Source organism: Scomber scombrus, chromosome 20, assembly GCF_963691925.1.
Source record: "Scomber scombrus chromosome 20, fScoSco1.1, whole genome shotgun sequence".
Lineage (NCBI taxonomy): Eukaryota > Metazoa > Chordata > Actinopteri > Scombriformes > Scombridae > Scomber > Scomber scombrus.
In genome coordinates, this window is record NC_084989.1 from 22672339 (window position 1) to 22690949 (window position 18611).

At 42.3% G+C, this 18611-nt stretch overlaps 1 protein-coding gene across 1 annotated transcript in view; it reads right to left on the reverse strand.

The window, feature by feature from the left end:
- The window catches only part of plxdc2b (plexin domain containing 2b), a 140786-nt gene extending 130322 nt beyond the window's left edge, over positions 1-10464 (reverse strand). The window contains exon 1 of the mRNA XM_062441833.1: positions 10330-10464. Coding sequence (XP_062297817.1) covers positions 10330-10423 — 94 coding nt within the window. The 5' untranslated portion in view covers positions 10424-10464. The remainder of the gene's footprint in view (positions 1-10329) is intronic.
- Positions 10465-18611: the final 8147 nt, after the last annotated feature.

The window sequence follows — 18611 nt, forward strand, 5'->3', positions numbered from 1 at the left end:
AGCGTAATGATAAACACTTCAACACCGCCTCTCAGCTGAACCATGCCAGCAAAATGAGGCTGGATGTTACATTTTTCAACTTCCTCTCACCACCCTGCAGGTGACCGTCTATCACTTAGAAATCCCTTAATGTCCGTCGCACTCATTGCATGGTTTTAAAATCGATGACTTATCATTCGCTCCCATCCCACCTATTCTTAGAGAAGGGCATGTTTAATACCTGTGCAATGGTTTGAAAAGCATATTCATAATTATACCGCTCACGTTAATTCACTCACCATCTAATTAGCAAATTCTGGGGCACAGGAGACAAAGGGTTTTAAATGGGAGTCAATTACCACTTTATGATCCTCTCACCAGCTGATAAAAGAGCTCTGGCATAAACTCCTTTTAATAGCAGCAAACATTGAGAATTCCCTCCATAGCAAACACCATACATCACGTAGTTTGGACAGGACATCGTTAGCTTTTTGAAAATGAATGTAATTTGCCATTTTAATGTGACACCTTGCTGCTAGAAATTTTTTCCATTTTCTCTTAGGAGTGCATTTTCCAAAACGGAGCGGCTCCTCCCTGGGTGAGGAGAAAGTGGTTGCTTGAAGAGCTCTGTCTTGTTTGTCTAAAAAAGAAAAATAACGAAAGGGGAAAGTAAATGCAAAATATTCCAGGCTCAGACGGATGTATTCATACCCAGTTGTATGTAACAAATACCTGCAGTTAATAAAGATGCCACAAACATCCTGACCAAGCCTCGTAGACCAGCCTATTTACTCCCCACAAAGCCAAACCTCAGACTTTGATCTATTGTGCCCATTAAATTGATGCGAGCCTTCTGGATCATAACATGTGTACACGGCACCACACCATGATATCATACTGCTTGTTCTCGCTAGACCGTACAGAAAAAACACCATTAACTCAAAAGATTCAATGCAGGACATACCACCGGATTAAGACCTGAGGATCTCAAGTTACCTGGGCAGAGAATGGGAGCTGCTAAGTGCTGCCAGTCTCCCCCAGTGAAACACATACAGAGGCTGCTGTTACACCTTGCAATAGATCACCAAAAAGACTCAAAGCAAGTCTTTGTACCTGGCTCTGTGCTGGGCTGTGAGAGCAATTCTCATCTACTGTAGCGAAGCCTTGGCGAGGAGACAGAAACCTGAATACCTTGGCAGATACTAAACCAAAACCTTTAAGGGAGGGGTTGGTGTTTGCTCTGTTGAGTTTAATCAAGCTTATATAGTCAAGCATTTTTGATCAAGTCAGAAGAAGAAAAATAAAGTGGCAAACAGGGCAGAGCTGAGAATATGATGCAAGTGCAACTCCCTCTATGAGCGAACTGCCAAGTGGCCTCATGTTTACAGCTTCAGGATGAGCTCAGCGGAGAGTTAGGAGGTGGACAGCTGGGACGTACTGGAACAAGCTTGTCCAAGAGTGTATAAACAAAAAAGATCACCCTGACCTCCGGAAACCTCTGCTGGCTTCTGGGAAGAGTCCTTTATCCTCCTCTTCCAGGCAGCTCTGGCTCCTGAAGGGTCAATTGGTGAACAGCAAAGCAAGCTGAAAGCTTTACAAGAAGTGAATCGAATCTTCATGAGTCATCCAAGCACTGAATTAGCAAAAAACAAGTTGCAGAACAATGTTTGGCGTTCTTTCTCCAACACATACAGTGACAGATGACGCTGTCCAACTATTAATTCCCTGAGGCTGCTGGACCCATAAACCCGAGTCAGTTAGAATTTCTGTGGCATTTACTGTTTCAAGGCATCGAGTAATTACTATAAACCCACCAGAAATTATAAAAAACAATGAAATATTTACAAGAAAGCCACAGAAGTGCCATGCAGCAGCAAGTTTATACATCTCCATTTGCTCAGTCCCTACAGTTCACGTTATAGATGTAAGGTGGCCTTTATGAAAGACACAATACCTTATATTCTCTGTCTTCTTGTGCAGAAATACACTTGTGGTTGTAAATCTTTTTATTTGACCCCAAAATGATCTGGCCTGTCAGAAGTTACTGTCTGGATTGCCCTGTGAAAAGCTGTTGCTGCGGGGCATACTTGTTCTTTGTCAGGATGAGTGTTGTGGGGAAAACTTCTGGACAGAGGACGTTGAAACACTTTCCGGGCAATGTAACAAAGGCAACGCTGTTAGAAAAACACTTCAATCTCTGCAAGGGGGGTGGGGGGGGTTTCGCTTACCAGCCTTCAAAATACTGTTTGAACATACTCAAGTGTGTACAGCATTAGCAGGCTAATCATTGCAAAAGCTACAACCAGGAAGGTTTAATTTAGAGGGAGCAGCAGCTGCATGTTATAAACCTGTAATTGATGGCTTGTGGAGTGAGGCTGCTATTAACATGATAAACAGACCAATAACCAGATGAATCTGAGCTCAGGTTAGGGGTCAGGTTAAATGTGATTGCACTCACTGAAATAAATGAAGGTGTTTTGCATTTTGCTGACTCAGTCCACCTCAAAATACATAAAGAAGTCAGTCATATGAGTACAACGACTAGGGGCAGGTATTGCTCGAAATTGCTGCAATTAGTTTTGTTCCTACTTGGGAAAAGCTGCACATGTTCAAGGCAGGAAGGCAGCATCATCACCAGTCGATGCTCAATGTAGAAGATATAAAGGAGCATCATTGTTCCTTTATTGCAGTGCAGAGCTGTAGTCTACAGGACTGCATTAAATCATGTGAGAATGGGCGGTTTTAACTTTGCAGCAGATGGGATCAGTCAAAAGAATGAACTGCGGGATTTAGCTAGCGCCAACCAGAAGGATGGATTCAACAACCGAAGTTGAGAAGAAGATCAAAGCAGGTCATTACGATACAAAAGCAAAGCAAAGGGAAATCTGACATTTGGATGAATGTCTTACTTGTTACTGACAAAGATGGAACGAGCCAGAGTATTGATCTACAACGGGCAAAAATCACATTGCGGGAGCGGGCAGTAATGGTAAGAAAACAGTCGTGTGGAGGGCTCTGCTGCAGTACTTTAAGTACAATAAAGAACAATATTATTTCATGCTAACCTTACACAATTTGGCTGCTTCAGCTTAAATAGTTGAATAAGAAAGACAGTGGTTAGATTTATGCTTTATTTTTATTTTATTATTTAAGCTTTAAGGAGGTCTAACTGTTGTGCCTGGCGAACATAACACTATCTCAGATAACAAGTTTGGCTGGTGATGATGGAGTGTAAAATCCAAATAAAATAAATAGCGTGATACCAGTGCTAACATTGCTGCTAGTTATGTATGGAACAACCTACAAAAAGTGTGGCAATTGTTGAAGTAGAAGAAGTTGATGTGGGATGGAGAACGAGGCTTTTCTTTGTCCATAACCTAAAATCCTACAAAAATAATGAAGCATGAAACACTCCTTAGTCTTTGAAGTAATGCATGGCTACCACTATAGCTAGGTAGTAAGCTAGTTAGAAACACATAATTTCATCTATTCTTACACTTTTGAGCTTGTGTTTTTTGTTTTAAGCAGAATAAAACAGACAACATCACCATCCAAACTCTCTCTTTGCATTCAGATTACCTCTTATTACAGCCACATGTGGACTGCTTCAACATGTGGAAAAATCCAAAGCTTGACAAATCACAAATCAATGAATGGGCAGCTCAAAATTTTAAATATTACCCACTGGTGCCAAAACACTATTGGCAGAGAAACCAAAACAATATTTAATTGAAAATTCAATTTGCAAGAAACCCTACGATAGCCAATTTTTCTTTTAACCCTTCGTCCTCGATATTGAATTAGATGTAAACAAGATAAAGAATCAGACCAAGCCGTTGGTGCCAAATTTCCGCCCGTATTGAGGTTTGAATCTTAGCCTGCTCAACAACAAGCTGATCCTGCCTTAATCTGCTTCACCCACTGCTGACTGAATGCCAAAATATGAACAGGAAAAGCAAGAAAACAACAATGAAAGCGACTCTACAGGGATTGATAAGAAAAAGGCAGACACAGATAGAAACAGAGCGAGGGAGAGAAGAGACTTTCACACACAGTTGCACATATAGGCAAAGGCATGTAGCAGCATGCCATAAACCCTGAGTGACACTTGCTTTTGTGGGACAAAGCCAAGCCGCCACTCCTGCTGGGCTGAGGATATGAAGCCTGCTGCAGGGTGGGGTGACGGGCTCCTCTGCCGGGGCGAACACCTTATCTTCTTTCAGCATGCCTGGACGGTCTGCAACACCACGCTTCTCTCCCCCTCTTCATGATAGCGGTGCATGTAAACACTTTGTTCCCTCTTTTGGAGAGGCGCTTCTTTCAACTTTCTCCAGCGGTTCTTTTCATCATTTCGGTGCAGGCGCTGCGTGAAAAAGCAGCATAGACCGTACATAATTTCCAAATTCCAAAATTCCTAATTTAAAATTATGATGCACAACAACAGTATGTGCACCTGCAAGGGCTCTGGTTTTTAAGACATCATCACGCTTTGTTTTCTTGAATTTGTTGAAAAGACTAATTCATTTAACAGTTCTTCGTTAACACCTGCAAGTCATTTACAAATTCCTGTTTTTCTTCATGCTCTCCCATTAGACACGAATAAAAGAGATTAGGTGACCCTCCAACAAGTCTGCTAAGCGTGAAATCATTCCATCTGTGTTTCACATCATTACTTTTTTGGGATGTTTTAACAGGTTTTCGTCAATAGGGAACAACGTTAGAGACCCCCACAGCTGTGTGCCAACCAGCCAGCCATTTTATTCAATATTACCTATAAAATCCAGCACTGTGAACTTTAGGTTACTGTCATCAAATGCCAGGTACTTACTGGTGTGTATCATGAGTAAATCTGCCGGTATTTAACCCGTCTCAAGCCTGCTGTGATTTAATGAGTCACTCATATTGGCAACGGTAGAGGAATCTTTACCCATAATTCAACTATCCTGCAGTCCTCTGCATATAAGAAAGACTACAAAGCAAGGTGGAAAGATCGTGTGTGTGACTGTGATTTTCAATATTTTTCTTATTGTCAACAAATCTCATGTGCAGAGTCAAACCAACAATGAAGTCATCCTACTTGCAAGTATATTGTGTTTGTCTACCAAAGCCTTATATATCATATTCCTCTGAGTCATAGGCCTTAGTTGTTGTCCAAAAACTATTAAAAACATGTCAGTGAGTCACAGGATGAAATGCTGCTATAATATGAAGAGTTTGGACGTGTTAGTTGGTTAAGAAACTGCTCCAAAGACTAAAAACAGATCATGATTTCAGTCTCAGGAGAGTAGTTCTGTGTAGGGAAAACGCTACTGCGCATGTTTAGAGAGCTTAACCAGCTTATATTACTACCTCTTGACTTTGTACCGACGCTCTTTAAAATGTCAAATGTATAAGGAATTACTCTCCAGAGACTGAAAATGAGAGAACAAATCTATTAAAAAAAGAAGGACAACTAAATAACAGTATTGGTGTCCACCCAGATCAAGTCATCCTACTTGCAAGTATTATGTGCGTGTGTGTATCCAAAGCCTGATATATAATATTCTACTGAGCCGTAGACCTTAGTTGTTGTCCAAAAACTATTAAAAACATGTCAGTGAGTCACACTATTGCATTGGATGAAATGTTGCTATAATATGAAGAGTTTAGAGCCGTTTCTAAACCAACTAACACGTCCAAAGACTAAAAAACAGATCATGTTTTCAATCTCAGGAGAGTAGTTCCATGTAGGGAAGATGCTACTGTGAATTTTTACAGAGCTTCACCAGCTTGTATTACGAGCTCTTGACTTTGTACTGAAATTCTTTAAAATGTCAAATGTATAAGGAACTACTCTCTAGAGACTGAAAATGAGAGAATAAATCTATAGAAGAAGAAGGACAACTAAATATCAGTATTGGTGTCCACCCAGATCAAGTCATCCTACTTGCAAGTAGCATGTGTGTATATCCAAAGCCTGATATATTTCGTAGACCTTAGTTGTTGTCCAGAAACTATTAAAAACATGTCAGTGAGTCACACTATTGCATTGGATGAAATGTTGCAATAATATGAAGAGCTCTTGACTTTGTACGGAAATTCTTTAAAATGTCAAATGTATAAGGAACTACTCTCCAGAGACTGAACATGAGAGACTAAGTCTATAGAAGAAGGAGGACAACTTAATATCAGTATTGGTGTCCACCCAGATCAACACATTTGCACTAGTTTGCACCACCCACAGTAGTTTCTCAGGTATACTCGTGCTGTCATGAAGAAGCCTCCTTTACCTTTGCAAACAACCAGTAAACATCTAAGTGAGTCCTTTTCTTTTGGCATCTTTTGCTGACAATGCTGTGAACTGGTAACTCTAAGCTTGTTTCACCACCATTTCCTGGCATGTCTGGTTCATCAGTCCTCACTGGCAAGAAGCATAAACAAACAAGCACGATCTAATCACAGAAATGAAGGAGAAATTTAATGTGCAATGCCGTGTTCAACTATTTTTCTATTTCAGGCATATTTGACATATTGCTGTATACTCTGCACTGCCAAATTATGTCGGTTGTGACAGGAAATTACTAAATGAGGCATGCATAATGAAAGGAGATACACAAACTCTCTCATCAACACTTCATAACAAAATTACTCCTAGGTTTCCATGTAAGAGGATCCAAGGGAGGAATTTTCTTAGTGTCTGCTAATCTTCACTCAGTGTCATGTTGTGCTTTTGCTGTTATAATACTGCAATTCTTCTCTCTTGCTCTGTGAAGCTGGACAGCACAGAGGGAGAATTGCCTATTTTTTAAACCTCCTCCCTCTCCTCGTTATCCTCTCCCTGGCAGGCAAAGCAAAAAAAAGGCAACTCCTCCCACCTAAATAAAAAAAAAAGAAGCCATTTCACTCATTTCTCTCTCCAGCTGATGATCTAGCATCTCCTCTGGCAGCATCCTGCACCCGCCGAGTCAACAGGAGGGGCAGATGTCAGCCTGACTGCGGATGAAGCTGCGGTCTACTGGCAGCTTTGCAATCATCTGTGTGGGGAAACGAATATTTATCATCGACGGAAAATGCTTGTCATCTCTGCGCTGAACCGCTGACACGCAGATCTATCGCATCATGTCGAGTCTCCTGCTCGTGCTTTTGACCTTTTCAAGTTGTCCTGATAGACAAGTCTGCAATTTAGCTGCTCTGACTAATCAAATCACACAGAACTATAAGGAAAAAGCCAGGGAGTGCTACTAAAGGCCTGATAACTCTGCAACAATTGGAAGTGAAGAAGCTTTTGAACCACATGAAAGACAATGAGGAGAACCTTAAGAGGAGCTTAACAGCACTGGGTTTCATTAACTAGTGGCCTCTTTGCTCTTTGTCTCTGAGCCTATTGAACTCTCCGCGGTGCTCCAGCCCTCTGAAGCCGTCAGACTGAGCTTCTTCCCGGACTAAAGAGGGAGGAGAGCTGAGCGACAAGGGCCAGGCGTGACTAATGCAGGAGCCTGGTGCTGCTGTAGCATGCTGGTATAGGGGACGACCCTGCCTCTGCGCTGTATGGTGCGCCCCCGCTGTACAGGGCAGCACAATAACCCTCGCCGCCAGTGCCGCCCCTCCCTGTCTCTCACCCCCCACCACACTACCCCTCCTCACACCGCCCCACCCCCGTCATCCATTCATAGCAGAGCCTTTCAGCAGGTCATTCAGAGGGCCAATAAAGAGGCAAGCTCATTCTGTTTGCTCTGAAATGTGCAATGTCAGAAAGAAGGAGAGACAGGAGGGGGCGAGATTCCAAGAAGGCTAACAATCTCCTCAGACTCAACTGGACCTCCCATTTTGGGGAAGCAACTTCTCTGCAGACACTTCATGCAAGCGTGACAAAGAGAACAGAGCAACATGGCACGGCACAGCATTTGTCATGAAGGTCAATCTGTTTGCCTCCAGAGCAGGTCTGCATGTCTCCCTGCCACTCACACTGCTGCGTGCATCTGAGTGTGTGTGTGTGTTTGTATGATTGCAGAGGCAGCTGCTGGCAGTATGATGGATGAGAAGCGGTGCGTTGGAGCCGCAGATGTCCATATCGCTGCCTGTGAGGCGAGTTAACCCTCTATCAACTTCTTCGCAGAGGCCCTGCAAAGAAACACAACTCCGAGCATCAAGAGCTGAGCAGCCTCAAAATGAAATTCCACACACGGCCACAATCTTAGCACATTAACAGCCTTCAGCGCAGGCTTTTAAATCAGACCACATCATTACACAAGGCAAGACTTACTCTCTCACGCTCTCTCTCTCTCTCTCTCCTTCAATCCCCCTATCGCGCACGCAGACATACTCCAGACTCTAGTGGAACATCTCTTTTTTCCACTCGCAGAAAAGCACCAGAGTGAAAATTAACCCCTGAATCAAACCCAATTGTGTGTGCCACTGGTGAATGTACGACTGGGTGAGCCACAGACTAAAAGCTTTACAAAAAAAAAAAAAAAGATGCATTGAGCTCACAGGATGTTGTGTAATTTCGCCCAGATGTTCTCCACAGCTCATCTAACTAATAAATGCAAGGAAGGAAAATGAATGCCTCAACGAGACTTTACAACCAATCGTCACATCTCTGACTCTGCCGGAGCCGAGACACATCCTGAGAGTCTGAAAGCTTTTCTGGTACTGAGTGGCGCATTATAGCCTCCCAGTGGATTTGCAGAGAGTGGAGGAGTCCACCTGTGCTCTATTAATAAAAGCCTATCTAAGGAAGGACAGGGACTGCTCTCTACAGCAAGCAGAGGAGCCGAGGTCAGTCTATGACGAGGGAAGCACCTCACCCAGATGTCTAAAAATACTGTCCTACATATTGAGGGACTTGGCTAAATCAGGAGACGGAGGCAAGTGTTCTTTTTGTGTGTGGATGACAATGTTTGAGTCAGGAATGTCTGAGTTATCTCTAAAGCAAACCTTATGCTGATGGTTTTCTCATGAGAGGCACAAGTTCCAGGTCATGAAAAAAGGAGAACAAGCTGTGGCAAAGCACTGATGTCAAATGAGCCAAAGCACAGCGCAGTCTGAGAGGAGATTGATTGAATTCATAAATAAGACTGAGTAGGACTGTGTGAAAGTGTTAAAAAAAAGTGTGTGTGTGTGTTTGCACGTGCCTCTGTGCGAACGGTCACACATGGCCGATAGCATCTCTCTCTCCCAAACAGAGCCCATACATTCCAGTCACCCTGTGGTCTGCACACACACACACACACACACACACACACACACACACACACACACACACACACACACACACACACACACACACACACACACACAGGTTTAATTTACAGTCACTGTCAGCAGCCGAACATTTCTCCAACCACTATCTGATACGTGATGAAAATCTGCTGCCAGCAATGAAAAGCCTCGGGAAACAAGAGATTGCCTGTGTGAACAGAACCAAACGTTGGCATGAACTTATTTAAGCCGGATTGTCTGACGGCTCTGAGCTCTGTGTGTGCAGCGTATGGGGATGGACTAGATGTGACCAGATGTGAGATTAGAGGACTTCACTGTAGGTGCACGGAGCATGGTGTAGCTTTAAAGTAGGGATATTATCCTCATCCTCCAGTGTTGACTCGTCTCCACAATCAAGGACATCAGGAGGGTCGGGGCCGTGCAGGTATTCAACATTTCCCCCTGCAGGACTCCTTCAGAGAAAGCACCTGCACCCTGCCCCTTGTTTTTACAGTAATGATCCCAAATAATAATAAAAAAGTTGCAGGAGAGATGATACTTCCAGGTTACAACATGTTTCACATCATAACAAAGAAAAGGAGACAAAGCAGTAATCTAACACATAAATACCCCAGAGGGCACAAAGAGGGGGAGTTGTGGATTGAATTCTTAATGTTTGACTGTACAATACTGTATAATATACTGTAATAATCAGCTCAGCCTGAAGCTAAGGCGTGAGCAAAGAATGGAAAGCAATCCAATTAGCTCTGCCTTGTTAACAGTTGTGAAAATATGATAATTGGAATAAAACAACAGCTTTGATCTGAGACAGAAAAGAGAGGAAGTTAGTAGGTCATGGCAGCCATGCTGACTGATTCCTAAAAATAAAATAATGTAATAAAAGCAGCCTTGCACACACAGAGCCACTGCTTTAATTAAAACAAGGTAAATAGAGGATTCCTGCAGCAACCAACGATGCAATTAAAGCACACAATAAAAATCAGAGTCCACCTGTGTCTGATTCAGTTCAGTTGAGCAGGATAAATCATGTTTAATGCGTGTTTTTTTTTTTTTTGCAGACGCATTAGACTTCTGCAGAGACTTGAGTGATTAGAGACGCTCAGTGCGAACAGGTCTGATAATGTTAGGGTTGCTGCTGCTTCTTCTTACCGTTACTGGCTGTGAGCTCGCCTCCAGCATTTCCCAGGCACTGCAAAACTAAAACAACTCCAACGAGAAGGTCGAACGTCTTCACAGCCGCCATATCCAATGTCTTCTCAATATCCCCGGTGGTTTAAAGAGGTGTCCTGTCTTTATCATGCACCGACACAGCTTTCCCCCCGGGCTGGACTCCGTAACTCTCCTGCCTCTTTCCTGCTGCTTTTAAAAACGGAAACCTGCCTGCTCTGCACTCGCTGCACTGAGCTTGTTTTGTTCCAGCGTGTGCCACACTGTGCGCTCCTGGGGCTCGTCCTAACAGGTCGCACCTCCGAAATAAACAAATAGAGATGATGATGTTGATGTTGATAATTATAAAAGAAAAAGGAAAAATAAAAAGTTCACAGCCACCACCACACACCGGGCATCCCAGTCCGGCTCACTGGTCTCATCCCACTGGTCGGAGGTGCAGAGTGCGAGTGGAGAAGACAGTGCGCTCCCTCCGTCATCAGCTCCTCACAGCCAATGGCTCCTCTTCTCCTGGTTTTGATGCTCAGCGCTGAACCCGAGGAGGCAAACACACACAAAGCGTTTCTCCAGCTGCTGAGGAGACATTCAGAATTTGCCTTGGGGATATTATCTGATACTTGTCTGACAAGCCGCATTTGAGTGATGTGTTAAGATATAAGAAGCAGAGAGGCTTTTTTCCTTTTTGCAGCTTGTGGAACTGCTGCTGTTGGATGACTGTTTTATTACTATGTAGGCTGGAAAGGATTTTTTAGGTTTAGAGGATGATCTCTGTTTTGGGGTTTTGTTCAGCTTATCCAACTCCATAATTGTTCAAATGATTTTGTTAGATTTGTAATGCTTTTATAGGATAATGTGCAAATATTATAGGCACTTTAGATTCTTATCCATCATGCAACCTCATCAGAGAGGCATCTGATCATCCCAAATTCTGCAGCATAATGAACCCAGACATACAGCCAGAGTCATAAAGAACTATATTTACCTACAAAAAGAATCTGCAGCAGGTGGTTTAACCCCTACAGAGCCCTGACCTCAACATCATGGGGTCAGTTTGGGATTACATGAAGAGACAGAAGCAGCTGAAACAGAAAATCTGAATCCACAGAAGAGCCGTGGCAACTTCTCCCAGATGTATGGAACAACCTTCCTGCTAAGTACCTGGAAAAATGTGGTGCTGGTTATACAAAAATGTTGATTTGGTTTAGGTTTCTTCTGTTTTCTGCACTTTATATGAAGTTAATTAATTAATAAAAACTATTCATGGTGTCTGAAAGCATCCTTGCTTTACTTTTTGTACCTAAACATGTTGCAAAGGACTGTATATCTATCTATTTATGCATGCATTAGGTGACTGTAAGACTCCATTTCTGTCCCATGTCTCACCTTTACTGCTCAGCAGGTGACTGAACTGTGAGGGCGCCCTCTTCAGGTGGAAATCAGGTCATATTCTGGTAATATGGACCTCAGAGTTTTGGGAAATTCCTGCATAAAAAAACAGCTAATTTTCTAATAATGTGGCAAAAAGCTTAAACCACCATCTAGAAAGTTGTCATCAGGGAATGTTGCACTTTAGCAAAATGATGGATAATGATGTAAAAGTGCAAAAAAACATTCAATTCGCCTTCTTGGCTGTGTGTTTTCACTCTTCTCAGAAACAGGCATTATGGGGGGGGGGTGGGGGGAGGGGGGGGGGCTTGGAAAACTCTCATGTGAGGGAACATTTCTTCTTTTTTTTTTTTCCAAGGCTGCTCTCTCTGCACTCCGAACGACTCTCAACATACTTTTTCTTCCTCATTGCCTGGCACTCATTTTGCACAGGAAGGATAACTTGGACCACATGCTTGTTCCAATTAAGACCCTCGCTGTGGGAATTCAGGAGCAGCGCCGCAGTCATGGAAAACCTTTTGGGAGGAAACTCTTGCATGAAGGAACTCTTTTATAATATAACTTGGCCGGGGTGCATTAAAACATATAAGTACATGCATGTTGAAGATTTAAAGTGTAGTTTTCCTGTGCTAAATGGATTTTCAAACTCTTTTTTTTTTTAAGTGGTTAAAACGGTCATAAAAGTCAACGAATGAAAACAGATCAATAAATAGCAATTACTTCCACAGCTTTGTCAGTAATTAATTACCTTGATCGTCAAAATCACTCATCTGTTGCATTATCTTTACAGAGTGGTGGCTGCCAACAATGTGGGTGCGGTAGTCATAAAGGGATTTGTTTCTGGAGGACAGAGAAAAAAGCACTAAATTAATGCAGCTGGTGCTCGGTGCCAGGCCCAGTAAAGTGTCTGCAATGGTGCGACAGATGAGTGAACTTCACTCTGGATTTGAAGCCTGACACGAGGAGGAGCACTTGAGTCTTGAAGATGAGGAGCCGGTGCTAGATTGGATGAGCCAGAAGGGGTCAATTTTGCAAAACTCTCACAAGATTTATACGTGATGTGTGTCTTTATTATGCGCGTAACCCCAAAACCTAACTTTAAACCTAACCCTTAAGTGCACTCGCATCATTTTGAGACTCCTAACCTCGCATTCACCTCTAGAGATGTGTCAAAACTCCTCACTCAGAATACAGAAACAGCAGAAGTGAGTGATAGTCTGTGTTTTGATGCACTTTCCCTCGACTTCCTTCTACAAAAGCCCTGGGAGACATTGTTATGATCATAAGACTTGAATAAATATCTGCTGACAGCGTCTTGCCACGATAGTTTCACATCCACTTTCTCACATAAATCTGAATCACTCTCAGCTGATTTGATCAACGCCACACCTCCTCGGCACCCAAAGGAGCATATATCACACATCAATACAGCAAACACAAATATCCCTCCCACATAGGAGATTGTGGACACATGCGCTGCGGCCCTTTAAGTCATAAAGCATCTCACAAGCAGATCATGAAATGTGATTTAGTTCCTGACAAACTGTACTCAGAGACTGGGAGAGCAGTTCTGTCTCTACACCCTTTTCTTTCCCTTTTTTTTTTTTTTTTTTAACTCTCTCTCTTTCTTTTTTCTCTGCAACTCTTTCCAAGCAGTATAATCATCACAGTAGTTTGAGACTCAGCGGCCGCAGCTCTCCATGCAGTCTGCTGCTCTAATCACCTTGTTCCACAACTCCAGCAAAAGGAAGCCAGGCCTCTCTGAAAATCTCTCTCTTTATCCAGATTTTTTTTTCTTCTTTTTCCCCCTAAAGCCTCATCTTTCGGTATTTCTCTTCAAGCCTTTCTTTCTTTCTGCCTCTCAAACATTCTCCCACTCCCTTCCTGTGTAACGTTAAAACAGGATCAGTCACAGATGCTGTGAACTTTTGCTTGGCTGGAGATCACGCCGCGCTCACTCTCCCCGGGGAGAACTTAAAGAGCATCAAAACGTCCGTAATGAAATTAGAGAAATGAAATGGGAGGCTCCCAGCGACATCAAGGCATTTAAGGTCTGAGGGTGGTGGCAAGTGTAAATCTTCCAAAGAGCACTTGTGTGTCGAATCGGGTCCCACTCATCGAGCCGCACATGCAGCAGAATGTCACAGCAGCATTTACAAACCTCTGCCGTTTAATAAACAGAGGACAAAGAAGCCAAGTGGCAGTCTGACTGCAGTAAAACATTTCAGCCACTGAAGAGAACAAGCTCAGCTCTGTTTCTCTCTTTCCATTAGAGCATTGCGGATTATTAGCTTTTCCGTCTCACAACAATATTAACAAGACCTGAAAGCACACAATCATTTAGCTTCGCTCTGAGTGTACACTTGGAAAAGGTTTGCTATTTTGCCTTTTTGATGCTAAATTAGGTCAATTATGTTTGGATCTGTATAAAAAATCTCGCAGAAAATTCACATGAATCATACGGACAGTCTCGCCTGCAGCATAAACAAACGCTTTGGCAAAATAACTCTTTAAAGCTGCTTTAGTCATTACTTTTATATGAACAAGTAGATCAAATGACAACGTGTCTTGGAAGGGGTCAAAGTGATGAACTCACAGGTTATTATTACCTGACGCCACAGTGTTGCTCAGCTTCATGCAGCATTTTAGCAACTTTCAGCTCATTGTCGTTGTCCTTCAACTTTACTGTTCTGGTTCACTCTCATCTGTGTTGTTTCCATCAACAGCAAGTTTAGAGCAGCAAAGCTCTGATAAACCCACTTTATGCTACCTGCCAGGCACTAAACAGCAGACAGACACAGTTAGCGTCCTGCTGGTGAGCAAAGTGAAGTATTTACAAGCTAAAACAGAGTGAATATTGGACTTCAATTCACCAGCTGGCCAGAAAACATCTCTAAATGAATGCAAATGTTGCTGCTGGATGTGCAAATAAGCAAATCATTTTTTCCTTAAAGGTGACGTATCAAGCACATTTCCAGGTTCTGCATTTATATACTGAAGTGCTTTGTATGGTTTTTTTTTTATTGTATACTAGCCCCTCAGTTCAACAAACAGACCATTTTGGGCAGAATCTCAGACAGGGCGGCTATGGCTCAGGAGGTAGTGCAACTCGTCCGCTAATCGGAAGATCGATAGTTGGATCCCTGGCTCCTCCAGCCCACATGTTGATGAGTCTTTGGGCAAGATATTGAACCCCAAACTGCTGCCGATTGGTTGCGTGTGAATGGATAAATGTGACTTGTAGTGTAAAAGTGCTTTAAGTGGTAGGAAGACTTGAAAGGCACTATACTAATACAATCCAATTAGCACTTATTTACCGTTATAGCTCCTGTCTCTTTATGGTCGGCCGCCGTGAGCTTCTTTCTCTTGGTCTTTACTCAAAATGGAAATCTCTCAAATACACTCAAACATGCTCAAGCCTGAATCTGATATAAAATAGGAGACTGGACAACATGAACAGCCTCAGTAACAAAGGCTACAAAGCAGACAGTCGTTTGTCGTCAAACATGAGCAATCCACCTGTTGTCTCCATCCATCTATCTATCTATCTATCTATCTATCTATCTATCTATCCATCCATCCATCCATCCATCCATCCATCCATCTATCTATCTATCTATCCATCTATCTATCTATCTATCTATCTATCTTCTGTCTTTGTGAAGATGTTACACTTCGGTGATGTTTTATTTCTGTCACTATTTGACACCATTCAGTCAAACGGTGTGTTGCTAATTACAAACCTGCATAACATCTACTTCATAAGCCTTTCTGATAACTGATGGACAATGTGATCAGTGTAATAACTTAAATAGGAAACAGGAGGCCTTTAAAATGACAGATAGGTTTTGCAGAATTTATTCTATGAACTGTTTCGTTAACAATGTGCCTTTTCTAGTAGCTCTGAAGAAAGCCTTGCTCCTGTCAAAGCTACACAAGCTTTCCTACAATGATCATATATTGATCAAACTCCCATGAGTAATGATGGTATTTCCAGTCCGAAGCAAAATAAACTACTCTGCAAAGGCCATCTCTCATTCTTTGACTCATTTATGCATCTCATGAAGCAAACAATGGGCAATAAACTTAAAAATCTCATTAATTCAGCAATGTTTGATGATATATTGAATTTACTGTCTTGTATACGGAAACTTAATCAAGCATCAGCGGACAATGAGGGAATGCAGCGGAGCGCGAGACAGGTCAATATTTACGGCACATCAGAATAGGGTGTAATTGGTTGTACAAGGCGCATAAAAACCTCTGTCACCATTTTCTTTCAACTCATAATGAGCCTTTACTGTGCAACATATGAGGCAATAAAACTGTGGGGGGGAAAAAAGCAGTTTTAGCGCCTCAAAACCTTGAGAGATGCAATCAGAGGTAGTCTGGCAGTTTCTTCTCTCTCTCTGGGTATTTCTCTGGAACGGTCAGAGGACAATCCCCAAGGCTGATCGCTATCCAATTTACCCGAACACAGAGGAAAGAGATAGACATTTTCCTCTGCGCTCACCCAGAGAGGATGAGAGAACCAATTCTGAGCTATCATTACAAGGAAAAGGGGTATGTTTCACCTTGACCTGACTGGACTGGTTGGGTAACACCGGTCCCATAGTGAGGTAATTGGGCTGAATGCTGTGATAAAAGGCTGCCAGCTCAAGAGGAAAGTTTTTTTTTAGAAATAGTCGATAGGTTATGCAAATGATGTGAGATTCGACTTTTATTCAAACTGAGGGGAATCCTTAAAGGTTCTCACTTGTGAACTCTACAGGAGCGTTTCCATTACAGGAGTCTCACAGAGCAGAGTGGTACACAAACAAGAGTGCGACCTTTTGATGGACACCGCTCTGTGATTAACAAAACTGTGACAACAATAAACTCTGGCAACCAAAGCTGACTAACTAACAAGGACAAAGGCTTATGGCTTGTACCAGCTCTCCTGTGTTGCTATTCAACAGCGCTGAATAACGAAGCTACCAGAGAGATGTTCTCCCAGGACAAAAAAAACAACACTGATGGCTTCACAGTCTCTGTCAGCAAGTGTGCAAGCTAGGCAAGGCGTGTAAGGTGGCATTGTTTGTGCGGGTGTGGTGGGGCTTGTTAGTGGACAAGGTTTTTGTGTTGGCCATTGATTGTTGTTTTGTTAGGTCAAATGTCACCGGGTTGAGACAAACAAACACAGATGTAGAGGCTTGTGAAAAAGGCTGAGTTGGTGTTTTTGGTGATTTAGCCAGAGGGACAGAGGGTCACTCTTGTATAGGATTGTTGGCCTAGCAATTATTATTAATGTTTACAATGGTGAAAACAAGTACACACATAGAGAGAAGACTGTCCATGAGTTTAGCTGTTTGTTCCATCATGATTTGATTTGCTAGTTACTGCCTCAGTTATTTGGAATAATACAAAATTTACAGCATTTGGTTCATTAAAATTGCTTCTCTTCATTACAGATTACAGCTCTAAGGCTATGGCTATTACAATCAGCTAGCTTTCACTTGATAAACTTCTCATGTTTTTGTTGTCTGCTGCCCCCGTGACAATTTATATACCATTTTCACAGATATTATACATCTGTCTACTACTATTATTTACAGTGTCAGAGCTGCCAAGTCTGACGCTTTGAGTGTGAGACTCAAGCAGCCGACACAGATCTCACAATCTCACAACCACACGCCTTTTCTCATGCTAACTTTTCATCTTCGCTTCCTCCGATGTAAAAATTGTGATTTTCAAGCGAATTAACAGCAGTTTCACTTTTCACAGATTGTCCGTGAACGTGCAGATAATTAATCTGTTGAGCCAAAAGTGAGTTACAAATCATTACGATGCGTCTTCCGGTGGAGCTGATCATTAATTCAGCTATTACTTGTATGTAGATAAACCTGGGAGACTTGGAGAGGAGTGCAGATCTTTCTTATCCTATGATTTGATGAAAAATATATGTAATATCTGGATTGCAGTTGGTTCATTTACCACGAATAATGCTCATTTAATTATTATTTTATTATGAATAAAAATAATGCTGCCTACCATTTACCTTGGAAGTCGGAGCTGGGACATGTTCCAGTATAAGTCAGAAAACCACCTCCAGCCTTTGTTAGCCATTATTAGCAAATACCAGTTGATAACGATGCATTATCATAATTATGCATTGCCTCAATAGCAACATGTCAACAGATAGAAGTTGGACGGCACTGTGAGTACGACTGATTTAATGACGCACAAATAAGACAGAAGTGCTTATAAACAGTCTATTAACACATCTTTCACACTGTTGATACACAGACCAGGCATCTTGGATTTTGTGGTTGGGGTTAGTGAGATTCTTCTGACTTTTCCGAAACAGAAATCTGACCTCAGGGAGCTTTCCACTTTGAAATTTCTGACTGGAAACTCAGAAATTCCAGCTTCCCAGTTCAAATGGACCTGAAAACTCACCAGATTCCAGTCTCAACTTTGACCAAAATCTGAAGTTACTGGGTTTAAACAGTGTTCGAGAAAAAAGGTGGTGGGCCAATTTCAAGTAAGGGAACGAAACTATAAAACTGAAGCGGCTGAAATTGATCTTGTGGCCCGCTGATAAATCTCTCACCCAGAATCCTCCTACAGACTCAGCAAAGACTCCGCAGTGATGGAGGACGAGACTAAACAGCAATGACACTGGTGATTGTAGTTATCTAGAGTCTAAAAATTAAAGATTCATAACCTCAACTTGAACCAATATGAAGGGATGGGGGTGTTTTGATGTGTTTTGGACTAAGTGCAAGGCTCTCAGAGGACTCGCAGGCTCAGAGTGAATATTTATAATAAATGGGATGGTTCCATGTGTGCATCAACCTCCTATAAAAGCCACAAGTACAACTATATATTTTTTTAAA